This window comes from Halichoerus grypus, chromosome 7, assembly GCF_964656455.1.
Source record: "Halichoerus grypus chromosome 7, mHalGry1.hap1.1, whole genome shotgun sequence".
NCBI classification, from domain to species: Eukaryota; Metazoa; Chordata; class Mammalia; order Carnivora; family Phocidae; genus Halichoerus; species Halichoerus grypus.
In genome coordinates, this window is record NC_135718.1 from 52,428,991 (window position 1) to 52,442,825 (window position 13,835).

Below are 13,835 nucleotides of genomic sequence, written 5' to 3' on the forward strand. Positions count from 1 at the left end.
GAGCTCTAGTGCTAGCAGGATTTAATCTTCTGTGGCCTGACATTGCCACCTTGGAGTGTTGTTGATTTTCTCTGTCAGTCAGCCGTGCCCTTTCTGGTCATCTCCTCGGCCATAGCATGCATTTCCCTCCTAGTTTCTTTCAGGAATATCTGAATTAGTGCTTCTCTTTCCTTTGGTCATTAACAGCCAGAAACATTTAAGTTAATTATTCATAACTTAGGCTACCTAACCCATAGACCACTTCAGCATGTTAGCAGTGTTATTACCACCAAAGGAACATTAGTTCACCTGGTTAATTCTCCAGTGTGGTAAGATATGGATGGGCCTTGCTGATTTTATTTTTAAATAACCCATTTGTAAATCCAATAGGACAATATCAGGCCAGTATACCACCAAAGCAAATACTAGGTCTGGTAGTAAAACCCAGGGTTGATGAGCATGGCTCAAGGATTAGAATGCCCCCGCCCTCTTCCCTGCCTTTTTTTTTTGTCACAAGTAACATTGGGAAACTATCATATAGAAACTGGGACTAGAGAAATTATACAGGGATGAGACCAAGCTCATTAGCCTTCTGCAAGAAATGGCCATGTTTATGCTTGTCCACAGACTTCATTGGGACCACTTCTTCCTTTCTTTGGTTTGCCTTTTACGCCTCTGTTATTAACCAGTACTAAACACCCAAAAGGCAAAAAAGTCAACGGATTCAAATATAAAAAAACAAAGCAAAACAGGTAGGCTGAGATAAAAGGGAGTCAAATGGAGAAATTCAAAGGATAGGATGTTAAGGCCACAGAACATCTGAGATTGGCCTCCCTTTCTGTCATATCCTTTATTCTCCCCCAAACAGACTTAGGCTAACCACATAGCTGATTCTATATGCATAATTTATGAATGTGACTTTAAAAAAGAGCTGACTGAGGGGCGCCTGGGTGGCTCAGTTGGTTAAGCGTCTGCCTTCAGCTCAGGTCATGATCCCAGGGTCCTGGGATCAAGCCCCACATTGGGCTCCCTGCTGAGCAGGGAGCCTGCTTCTCCCTCTCCCCCTGCTCGTGCTCTCTCGCTCGCTCGCTCGCAAATAAAATCTTTAAAAAAGGGACGCCTGAGTGACTCTCAGTTAAGTATCTGCCTTCGGCTGGGGTCATGATTCCAGGGTCCTGGGATTGAGTCCTATGTCGGGCTCCTTGCTCAGCAGGGAGCCTGCTTTTCCTTCTGCCTGCCACTCCCCTTGCTTGTGCTCTCGTGCTTTCTCTCTCTCTGACAAATCTTAAAAAAAAAAAAAAAATGGCCATCTGTTTAAAAAAAAAAAGCTAACTGACAATTATCAACCCTAATTTGCTATTAATTTTTTTTAAAAATTTCTTTTAGAGAGAGCACATGTGTGCGTGTGCAACTGAGAGCTAGAGGAAGGGGGAGGGGCAGAGGGAGAGGGGAGAGAGAATCTTAAGCAGGCTCCACACCCAGCGCAGAACCTGCCACGGAGCTTGATCTCACAACCCTGAGATCATGACCCAAGCGGAAATCAAGAGTGGGCTGCTTAATCGACTGAGGCACCCAGGTGCCCCACTATTAATTTTTTAAACTTATCAATGCAAAGAGTCATTGGATTATTGTGATAAACACATAACTTTACTGAAAAGAAAATTGAGTCATAAATAATAAAATTAAGGCAAATAACTCTGAGCAAGCTTCTGGCAAGAACAGTCCTAGGTTCTCCAGTACATTCCTGTGTGGGGCTTACTGGATTTGAGGTGATGGCCGGCACCTTCGACTGTGGCACTCGAGGTAAGATCAAAGGTTGTGGTTCACTCAGCACACAGGGGCTTTCTGAAGCTGGTCTGGTGATTGCAACATTACTCTCATCATCTGAGCAAAGGAATAGAATCTATTATCCATGGATATCTTCAGACCCACAGCAAAACAGTGAAAACAAATCTTCTCCAAGAGTTCCTAGTCTCAAGCTAGGCTTCACTCATTTTTGCAGCCCAATTTCATACCACCTGCATGTTTAAAAACAACAACAACAACAACAAAAACCCTTAAGAAGTTCAAGTGGTTTCCCAGGCTGATGATGCCTATTGATATGTGGCAGAAGGAAAAACAAAGATCTGTAGAGCAAAGCTGTCCAATAGAACACTTGGAGTTGATGGAAATGTTGTACACATGCACTGTCTCATGTAATGGCTTCTGGCCACATGTGGCTCTAGAGCCCTTACACTCTGGCTAGTGTTACTGAGCAACAGATTTTTAAAGTTTTAGTTAATTTAATGAATTAAAATGTAAATAGCCAAGCAGATTTGGAAAAGAAAAAAAAACTACAAAGGAGAACTAAAATTGCTAAAATTAAAAACAGCAGAATTAATAGATTTAGATACTGCTAAAGATAATTAGTGAACTGGAAGAAAAAGATGTGAAGAAATAATTCTGAATTTAGTGCAGAGGAAAGGAGATGAAAAACATGAACTGTACTCTAAAAAGTTAGTTTTACTATATGTAAATTATACCTTAATTTTAAAAATGGACAAGTAAAATCACGTGACACGTCCGTTTAGACATTGACAATTAAACATTGATCAGTATACTGATGAGACTGTCAATACAGAAACTGTGAGTGGGCATAGAAAACTGGTACAATCATGTTGGATAATTTGGTGTGATCTAGTAAACTGAAGATGCATATTCCCTATGATCCAGCCACTCTGTTCCTTGGTATATACCCCAGAGGAAATCTTGCACTTGTGTACCAAGAGAAATGTTTAAGATCGTTTATATTATCATTGATCATAGTTGCAAAACACTGCATTTGGGGATTTTAGCACTTCTTACCACCAATTATGGTTCCAAAGCTCAACTCAAGATGAGGAATCATGTTTCTGAGTAGAATTAATATGCCCTCTGGGTCTTCATTGTTTCTAAACCACTTCCATTATCATCATTTGGCTTACAGTATACTGTAGTTTCATTCAGAGAAAGTATATCTTTTCTTGACAAAAATGTCCATTGAAGCTTGTTTCCCCATTAGCAAATTAGGGTTAATAGTAAAAATAATTATTCATTTTAATTATATTATTTGTAGTTTTATTTTAAAATATTCTTTTGTAATTTGGATTTTAAAACTGGCCTGATTAAAAGTTTAAATGACCACAAAAATAAGTTAGAAAAATGTTTATATTTTCTTAGCATTTTATATACTTTTGGGTTACAGTTGACAAACCTTAAAATACCACAAGTTCTCACATGGTCCTATGTAGTATGGTTTTTTCTCATGTAGGTGGAGAAAAAGCTGCTTTAGTAGTAGGAATAAGTTTGTACCAGCACCCGCAGGTTGGCTCTGAGAACAACTAACCAACTGGTCCACACCAAAGCCAAAAATCCAAGAGTTCTCTTTTCATACTTCAAGATGTTATTTTTAAAAAGTAATGATAACACCTAACATTTATTGCACTGTTACATATTCCAGGAATCATTGTATATGCTTTAATTTAATGTAACTCATTTATTCCTTACACAACCCTATATTTGTATTATATTGTTTTACAGATGAAAAACTGAATCACAGTGAGTTTAAGAGACTTGCATAGGGTATAAAGTTCATGTCAGAGCCAGAGCTCAAATAGGTTGTCTGGTAACAAACTGCTTTTAACCATTATAGTACATGACTTCTCACGGGGATAAATTTGGCCCATACATGGGCCAAATATGATCCATTACCTGTTTATCTTACTGCAGTAAAACATGCATAACTTAAAATTCACCACTTTAGCCATTTTAAAGTGTACAACTCAGTGGCATTAAGTACACGCATAATGCGCAGTCATCACTAGTTCTGTAACTTTTTCATCACCTCAAAGGGAAATCTCATGCTCATTACCGCTGCTAGTTTTTGTAAATAAAGTTGCAAGAGTACTTTATTTTCATTGCTGTATAGTACTCTCTTGTATGAATGTATCACACTGTACTGTTGAGGGACATTTGGGTAGTTGCGAGTTTGTATTTTCCAGCATGTGGTGCTATTATGGACATTCTTCTGTATGTTTTAGTGAGCATATATACTGAGCACACAGGAGTGTACATAACCACATTCGCTCATTTGCATATTGTGTATGGCCGCTTTCAAGGGCAGAGCTGAGTAATTGCAACAGACTGGATGGCTGGCAAAGACTGAAATAGTTAGAACCTGGCTCTTTATACACAAAGTTTGGTGACTTCTCTTTTAGGGGGTCAACTCACTAAACAATCAGTCCACTAAACCACTTAGAGATCCTCCAGCTCCATTTCAAGATCAATTTCTTTTTTTTTAGACTAAATTTCAAAATCAAACAATACAATGAAATAACCCTAAATTTATGGGTGCACAGAAAAATAAACTAAAAGGATATCAATTTACAGTCCAACATTGGTAAATTGTGAAAGTTGAAATGGAAGTTTTCTCTGATATGTCAGACTCGATACTGAAAATTGAAAGAGTTCCTTTATTTATCACCAGTGTTTATTGTTACTGCAGTTCAGATATAACTGTGGACTTTATCCTTTATCTGTTATTTCCAAAAACTTAAACTCATATGATATAAACCAGTTACTTTTTTTTTTTTTTTTAAGATTTTATTTACTTACTTGACAGAGGGAGAGCACAAGCAGGGAGAGTGGCAGGCAGAGGGAGAGGGAGAAGCAGACTCACCACTGAGCAGGGAGCCTGAGCTGAAGGCAGACATTTAACTGACTGAGCCACCTAGGTGCCCCTAAACCAGTTAGTTTTTTAAAGGGTATTAGTTCTGTTTTCCAATTCCAGCTTTATTTATTTTTAAGATTTTATTTATTTATTTGAGAGAGAGGAGCGGGGGAGAGAAAGAGGGAGAGGGAGAGAAAGAATCCCAAGCAGACTCCCCGCTGAGCACAGAGTTCCACGCGGGACTCAATTCCACAACCCTGAGATCATGACCTGAGGGGAAACCAAGAGTTGGATGCTTAACAGACTGAGCCACCCAGGCGCCCCTCCAATTCCGGCTTTAAAAGAGAACTTGACATGCATACAACAGAGCGGCTTAAAAAAAAAAACCCACATAGACAGTATCAAATGTAGCAAACGTGGAGCAACTGGAACTTTCATACAATATTGGAGAGTGTAAATGGATGCAACCACTTTGGAAATTTTGTGACAGTCCCCACTGAAGTTGGAATAGCATATCTCATGACCCACCAGTGCTACTCTTAGGTATCTAGTACATACGTTCACCAAAACACATGTACAAGAACATTCCTGACAACACCATATGCTGGCAAACATAAACTGCAAACTATTCAAATATCCATCAACAGTAAAATGTGATACAGTCATACACTAGAATATGATATAACAATGAAACTATTATTCCAAGCAAAACAGTTGAATCTAACAATGTTGAGTTTAAAAAGACAGATGCCAAATGGTATATACTATAGGAATCCATTCTTATAAGTTAGGATAGGGTTACTCTTGGGTGTAGGAGTTTAGTCAGTGACTGAGAGAAAGCATGAGAGGGGCTTATGAAGGGTTGGTAATATTCTGTTCTTGGTCTGGGTGCTGGTTGTACATGTGGATTCATTTTTTTTAAATTGAAACCTATTTAACATTAGTTTCAGGTGCACAGCACAATGATTTGACAATTATGTACATTTCAAAATGCATGCCACGGTAAGTGTAGTTACGTCTCTGACCATACAAAGTTATTACAATTTTATTGACTGTATTCCCTATGCTGTACTTTTCATCTGAGTGACGTACTTATTTTATGACTGGCAGTTTGTACCTCTTATTCCCCTTCACCTATTTCACCTATCACCCCCCACCCTCCCCTCTGGCAACAACTAGTTTGTTCTGTATGAATCTGTTTCTGTTTTTCATGTTGTTCCTTTGTTTTTTAGATTACATGTATAAGTGAAATCATGGTATTTGTATTTTTCTATCTTATTTCACTTAGCATAATACTTCTTAGGACCATCCATGTTGTTGGAATGGCAAGATTTCATTTTTTATGGCTGAGTAGTACTCCATTGTGTATATATGCCACATCTTTACCCATTCATCTATCAGTGACACTTAGGCTGCTTCCATATCTTGGCTGTTGTAAATAAATAATGCTTCAATAAACATAGGGGTTCATATATCTTTTCAAATTAGGTATTCATTTCCTTTCACTAAATCTCGAGAAGTGAAATTACTGGATCATATGGTACCCAATTTTTAATTTTTTGAGGAACCTCCATACTCTTTTCCATAGTGACTATATCAATTTACATTCTCACCAGCAGTGCATGAGGGTTCCCTTTTTTCACATCCTTGTCCTTAGTTACTTTTTTTTTTTTTTTTAAGTAAGCTCTATGCCCAACATGGGGCTTGAACTCATGACCCTAAGATCAAGAGTCACATGTTCTACTGACGGAGCCAGACAGACACCCCAGTTCTTGTCTTTTTGATATTAGCCATGTGACTGGCGTGAGGTCTCACTGTGGTTTTGATGTGCATTTTCCTGATGATTAGTGATGTTGAGCAGCTTTTTATATGTCTGTTGGCCATCACTATGTCTTCTTTGGAAAAATGTTTATTCAGATCTCTGTCCAGTTTTTAATCACATCGTTTGGTGTTGAGTTGTAGGAGTTCTTTATATATTTCAGATACTATTCTCTTACCGAATATCATTTACTAATATCTTCTGCCATTCAGTAGGTTGCCTTTTCATTTTTTTAATGATTTCCTTCACTGTGCAAAAGCTTCTTAGTTTGATATAGTCCCAGTTCTTTATTTTTGCTTTTGTTTTCTCCTCCTCCTTACGATTTCCTTCACTGTGCATGCAAAAACTTCTTAGTTTGATAGAGTCCCAGTTGTTTATTTTTGCTTTTGTTTTCCTTCTTGGGTAGATACAACCAAAAATATTGCCAAGGCTGATGTCCATGAGTTTCCTGCCTATATTTTCTTTTAGGAGTTTTATGATTTCAAGTCTTATACTTAAGCCCTTAATCCATTTTGAGTTTATTTTTGTGTATGCCGTAGTGGTCTGGTTTCAGTCTTTTACATATAGCTCTCCAGTTTTTCCAACACCATTTATTGAAGAGACTGTCTTTTCCACATTGTATATTCTTGTCTCCTGTGTCATAGATCAATTGACCATATAAACATGGGTTTATTTCTGGGTTCTTAATTCTGTTTCATTGATCTATGTGTCTGTTTTTGTGACAGTACTATGCTGTTTTGATTACTGTAGCTTTATAGTGTAGTTTGAATTCTGGGATTGTGATACCTCCAACTTTGTTCTTCTTTCTCAGGATTGTTTGGGGTATTCAGGACTTTCTGTGGTTCCATACAAATTTTAGAATTTTTCATTCTAGTTCTATGAATAATGCTATTAGTTTTTTTTATAGGGATTGCATTGAATCTGAAGATTACTTTGCATAATACAGATGTTTTAACAAAATTAATTCTTCCAATCCATGAGCATGGTATATCTTTCCATTTATGTGTGTCATCTTCAATTTCTTTCATTAATGTCATACTTTTCAGAATACAAGTCTTTCAGCTCCATCATTAAATTTATTCCTGTGTCATTTTTTTATGTAAATGAGATTGTTTTCCTAATTCCTCATTCTGCTGTTTTGTTATTAGTGTATAGAAATGTAACAGATTTGGGGCGCCTGGGTGGCTCAGTTGTTAAGCGTCTACCTTCAGCTCAGGTCTTGATCCCAGGGTCCTGGGATCGAGCCCTGCATCGGGCTCCCTGCTTCAGGGGAAGCCTGCTTCTCCCTCTCCCACTCCCCCTGCTTGTGTTCCCTCTCTCACTGTGTCTCTCTCTGTCAAATAAATAAATAAATCTTTAAAAAAAACAAAAAAGAAATGTAACAGATTTCTGTCTATTGATTTTGTATCTTGCAACTTTACTGAATTCATTTATTCAAACAGGTTTTTGCTGGAGTCTTTAGGTTTTTTTTTTTTTTAATGTAGTATGTTATATGCAAATATAAGTTTTCCTTCTTCCTTTCCAATCTGGATGCCTTTTTTACCCTTGTCTGATTGCTGTGGCTAGGACTTCCAGTACTATGTTAAATAAAAGTGGTGATAGTGGACATCCTTGTCTTGTTTTTGATCTTAGAGGGAAAGCTTTTATATTTTCACCATTGAGTATGATGTTATCTGTGAGTTTGACATATATGGTCTTTATTTTGTTTTTATATATATATATATTTTTTTAAAGATTTATTTATTTGACAGAAAGAGAAAGATAGCAAGAGCAGGAACACAAGCAGGGGGAGTGGGAGAGGGAGAAGCAAGCTTCCTGCCCAGCAGGGAGCCCGATGCAGGGCTTGATCCCAGGACCCTGGGATCATGACCTGAGCCAAAGGCAGATGCTTAATGACTGAGCCACCCAGGCACCCCAGGTCTTTATTTTGTTGAGGTATGTTTCTACCCCACCCATTTTATTGAGAATTCTTATTATGACTGGATGTTGGATTTTGTTAAATGGTTTTTCTGTATCTATTGAGATGATCATGTGATTTTTATCCTTCGTTTTGTCAAAATCCACATTGATTTGTGGGTGTTGAACCATTCTTGCATCACTGGAATAAGTCCCACTTGATCTTGGTGAATGATTCTTTTAATGTATTTTCTTAAAGATTTATTTATTTATTTGAGAGAGAAGAAGTAAAAGCTGGGGGAGGGGCAGAGAGAGAGGGAGAGAATCTCAAGCAGATTCCCCCCTGAGTGTAGAGCCCAGCACAGGGCTTGATCTCACGACCCTGAGATCATGACCTGAGCTGAAATCAAGAGTCGGATGCTTACCCAACTGAGCCACCCAGGCACCCCTCTTTTAATGTAATTTTAACTTCTGTTTGCTAATATTTTATTGCAGATTGGTCTGTAATCTTATTTTTTTTTAGTGTCTTTGTCTTGTTTTGGTATCAGGATAATGCTGATCTCATAGAATGAACTTGAGGATTACTTCCTCTTCTATTTTTCAGGATAGTTTGAGGGGGATAATTTTTTTTTTTTTTTTTTTTTTTGAGCGAGAGAGAATGAGCGAGCAGCAGGGGAGAGAGGAAGAAGGAGAGAGAGAATCCCAAGCAGGCTCCATGCCCAGTTCAGAGCTTGATGTGGGGCTTGATCCCATGACCCTGAGATCATGACCTGAGCCAAAATCAAGAGTCAGATGCTCAACTGACTGAGCCACTTAGGCGTCCTGATAGGGATAGGTTTTAACTTGTCTTTAAATGTTAGCTAGAATTCACCTGGGAAGCATCATGTCCGGGACTTTTCTTGGGAGTTTTTTGTTTTTTAAGATTTAGAGAGAGAGCACAAGTGGGGGGGAGGGGCAGGGGGAGAGAGAGAGAGAGAGAGAGAATCCTCAAGCAGACTCGCCCCTGAGCATGGAGCCTGATGCGAGGCTTGATTTCACAATCCTGAGATCATGACCTGAGCTGAAATCAAGAGTCGGACGCTTAGCCAACTGAGTCACTCAGGTGCCCCATCTTGGGAGTTTTTTGATTACCAATTCAAAATTTTGTTACTAGTAATTGATCTGTTCAGATTTTCTGTTTCTTCCTGACTCAGTCTTAGAGAATTGTATGCTTCCAGAAATTTACCCATTTCTTGTAGATTGTCCAATTTGTTGGTATATAATTTTTGATAGTCTCTTATAAGCCTTATATTTCTCTGACGTAGTTTATAAGTTCTTTCATTTCTGATTTTATTTGAGTCCTCTTTTTTTCCTTGATGAGTCTGGCTAAAGGTGTATCAATTTTATTTTTTTCAATTTTATTTTTTCAAAGAAACAGCTCTTGGTTTCAGTGATCTTTTCTAATGATTTTTTAGTCTCTCTTTCATTTATTTCCACCCTGATCTTTATTATTTCCTTCCTTCTGCTAGCTCTGGGCCTTGTTCTACTATTTCTAGTTCCTTTATATATAAATTTAGAGTAAGATTTTTCTTGGTTTTTGGGGTAGCCCTGTATTGCTATAACCTTCCTCCTTAGAATTGCCCTTGCTGTGTCCCAAAGATTTTGAACTGTCCTGTTTCCATTTTCAATTGTCTCCAGGTATTTTTTGATTTCCTCTTCAATTTTTTTCATTAACCCATTGGCTGTTTGGTAGTATGTTGTTATCCTCCATGTGTTTGTATTTCTTCTAGTTTTTTCTTGTAATTGATTTCTCATTTCATTCCATTGTGGTTGGAAAAGATACTTGATATGATTTAAATATTTGTTTATTTTAGAGAGTGAGAGAAAGAGGGAGTGAGCGTGAGGTGGGGGTGGGGCAGAGGGAGAAAAGCAGACTCCCGCAGAGCAGGGAGCCCGATGCGGGGCTTGATCCCAAGACCCTGAGATCATGACCTGAGCCAAAATCAAGAGTCAGACACTTAACCGACTGAGCCACCCAGGTGCCCCTGATATGATTTAAATATTAAATTTATAGAGACTTGTTTTGTGGCCAACATGTGATCCATCCTGGAGAACGTTCCATGTGTACTTGTTCTATGTGTATTCTGCCACTTTTTGGATGGAAGGTTCTGTATATATCTGTTAACTCCATCTTGTGTAATGTATCATTCAAAGCCAGTTTCCTTATTGATCTGCTGTCTGAATGATCGATCCATAATATGCATGGGGTGTTAAAGTCCCCTGCTATTAATTGTATTACTGTCGATTTGTCCCTTTATGTTTGTTAATATTTGCTTTATATATTTAGGTGCTTCTATATTAGATGCATAGATATTTACAATTGTTATAGTCTCTTGTTGGATTGATCCCTTTATAATGTAATGCTTCTCTTTGTCTCTTATTACAGTCTCTCTTTCAAAGTCTATTTTGTCTGATATAAGTATTACTAGTCCAGCTTTCTTTTGGTTTCCATTTGAATGAAATATCTTTTTTCAGCCCTTCACTTTACTCTCTGTGTGTCCTTACATCTAAAGTGAGTTTCTTTTAGGCAGCATAGAGATAGGTCTTGTTTTTTTTATTCACTCACCCAATTTCTTTTGATTGGAGCATTTAGTACATTCACATTTAAAGTAATTATCAATAGGTATGTACTTACTGTCATTTTGTTAACTATTCTCTGGTTATTTTTGCATTATTCCCTGTTCCTTTCTTCTTTTATTGATCTCTTCCGTTGTGGTTTGATGACTTCCATTATTGTTATTTTCGGATTCCTTTCTCTCTTTTGTGTGTGGATCGGTCAAAGGTTTTCAGTGTGGTTACTGTGAGGTTCATATATAACACCCTATGTATATACAGTAGTCTATATTAAGTTGATGGTTGCTTAAGTTTGAACACATTCTAAAAGCACTTATTTTTACTCTATGTTTTATGTATATGATATCATATTTTACATATTTTTATTTTGTGTATCTTGACTAATTTTTGTCGATATAATACCTGTTACTACTTTTGTGTTTTAACCTTCCTATAGCTTTATAAGTGATTGATTACTACCATTACTATATGTTTGCTTTTAACAGTAAATTTTTTTTCCTTTCAAAATTTTCTTACTTCTAGTTATGGCCTTTTTGTTTCTACTTAAATTTCCTTTAACATTCTTTGTAGGGCCAGTTTAGTAGTGATAACTCCTTTAACTTTTGTTTGGGAAATTTTTTATATCTCTTTCAATGCCAAATTGTAACTTTGCTGAGTAATGTGTTCTTGGTTGTAGGTTTTACATTTCAGCACTTTGAATATATTATGCCACATTCTTCTGACTTGCAAAATTTCTGCTGAAAAATCAGCTGATAGCCTTATGGGGTTTTCCTTGTATGTAATGGTTTCCTTTTCTCTTGCTGCTTTTAAGATTCTCTGTCTTTTTTAAATTTTTGTCATTTTAATTATTATATGTCTTGGTGTGGACTTCCTTGGGTTCATCATGTGTGAGGTTCTCTGTGATTCCTGGGCCTGAATGTCTGTTTCCTTCTCAAGGTTAGGGAAGTTTTCAGCTACTATTTCTTCAAATAAATTTTCTCTCTTCTTCTGGGACCCCTACAGTGTGAATGTTATTACACTTAGCGTTATCACAGAGGTACCTTAACCTATCCTCTTTTAAAATTCATTTTCTTTTTGCTGTTTCAGTTTGGTTGCTTTTCATCACCCTGTCTTCCAGATCGCTGAAACATTTTTCTAAATTCTCTAATCAGCTGTTGATTCCCTCTAATGTTTTTTTTTTTTTGAGAGGGAGTGGGAGAGAGAGAATCTTAAGCAGACTCTCTGCCCAGCACAGAGCCCTATGTAGGGCTCGATCCCACAACCCTGAGATCATGACCCGAGCGGAAATCAGGAGTCAGACGTTTAACTGACTGAGCCACCCAGGCACCCCCAACCCCAGTGTATTTTTCACTTCAGTTACTGTATTTTTTGGTCTGACTGGTTCTTTTTTTTATATTTTCTATCCCTTTCTATTCCCCATTCTTCTCTCAAGTCCGGTGAGTATCTTTGAACTCTTTATCAGGTAGATTGCTTATCTCCATTTCATTTAGCTCTTTCTCTGTTGTTTTGTCTTGGTACTTCATTTAGAACTCATTCCTTGGGGGCACCTGGGTGGCTCAGTCGTTAAGCGTCTGTCTTCAGTTCAGGTCGTGATCCCGGGGTCCTGGGATCAAGCTCCATGTCGGGCTCCCTGCTCAGCGGGAAGCCTGCTTCTCCCTCTCCCACTCCTCCTGCCTTGTGTTCCTGCTTGCTATCTCTCTCTCTGTCAAATAAATAAAATCTTTAAAAAAAAAGTTTGGAACTCATTCTTTGGTCTCCTGATTTTTTCTGACTCTGTATTTGTTTCTATGTATTAGGTAGGCCTGGTTTTGAAAGTAGTTGCCTTATGTAGAAGGCATCCTGTAGTGCTCTGTAGTGCAATCCACCCTGGTCATCAGAACCAGGTGCTGCAGGGTTGTCCCCTGTGTGAGCTGCCTGCACCTTCCTGTTGTGCTTGAGCCAAGGCTACTGTGGGCACACTGGTGGGCAGTGTTTGCCTCTTGAGCAGCTCACTGAGAGGCCTGATTGCAGTCACTGTAGGCTCAATGGTGAGCAGGACTAGCCCTCAGTCCTGCTGTCTGCAATGACCCACTGTGACTGCTGCAGGTGCAATATTGGGCAGAGCTTGCTCCTGGAGTGGCTAGCTGAGAGACCCATCAGCAGCTATTGTCAGCATTACTACTGTCAGCATACTGGTGTGTGGGGTTAGCTTCCCCACACACCGGGGCAGGCATTGTTTTGTAGGTGAGTTGTTCCTAGCCAGGCCTGACTGCCAGGTGTGATGAGATAGGAGCTGCTTTTGGAGGTGACTGCCAGTTTGGTCAGGTTGGGTGGGGTGAGACTGCAGGGCAATGCTGGGGCAGAGCAAGTAGTACCAACAAGATAGATGGCGGTGTCAGAACTGCCTCCCACAGGTGTCTGGCTATCTATGCTGGGTGAGGGAAAGGATAATAGTGCCCGAAAGTACTTCTGTTCCCAGAGAAAGCTCACACACATCTCTGCTTCTCTGGCACATGTCCTAAAATTAGTCAAGAAATCTTCTGTAGAGATAGGAAGATGGTGGTGGAGTAGGAGGACCCCAGGCTCACCTTATCCCTTGAATACAACTGGATAACTATCAAAGGATCCTAAATATCCCAGAAATTGACATGAAGACTAACCAAACAAACTCTACAACTAAAGGGAGAAAAGTGGTCACATCAAAGAAGGTAGGAAGTGTGGAGATGTGATTTAGGGGAGAAATGGATCACAGCTCTGTAGATGGGAGGGAGCCATGGATGTGGAGAAGGGTGAGACAGAGAAGCTTTTACACATGGGAATGCAGAAGAATATTGCCCCATAGCCACTGGCTTGGAAAATGAG

The 13,835-nt window shown here is 38.7% G+C and overlaps 2 protein-coding genes across 14 annotated transcripts in view; one reads left to right on the forward strand and one right to left on the reverse strand.

The window, feature by feature from the left end:
- The window catches only part of DNAJC9 (DnaJ heat shock protein family (Hsp40) member C9), a 41,647-nt gene that overhangs the window by 17,446 nt on the left and 10,366 nt on the right, over positions 1-13,835 (forward strand). The window lies entirely within an intron of this gene.
- FAM149B1 (family with sequence similarity 149 member B1) overlaps positions 1-13,835 on the reverse strand; it is a 77,524-nt gene that overhangs the window by 10,730 nt on the left and 52,959 nt on the right. For all 13 annotated transcript variants that reach the window (XM_036114155.2, XM_036114154.2, XM_078077589.1 and 10 more), the window contains one exon: positions 1,739-1,863. In XM_036114155.2, coding sequence (XP_035970048.1) covers positions 1,739-1,863 — 125 coding nt within the window. The remainder of the gene's footprint in view (positions 1-1,738; positions 1,864-13,835) is intronic.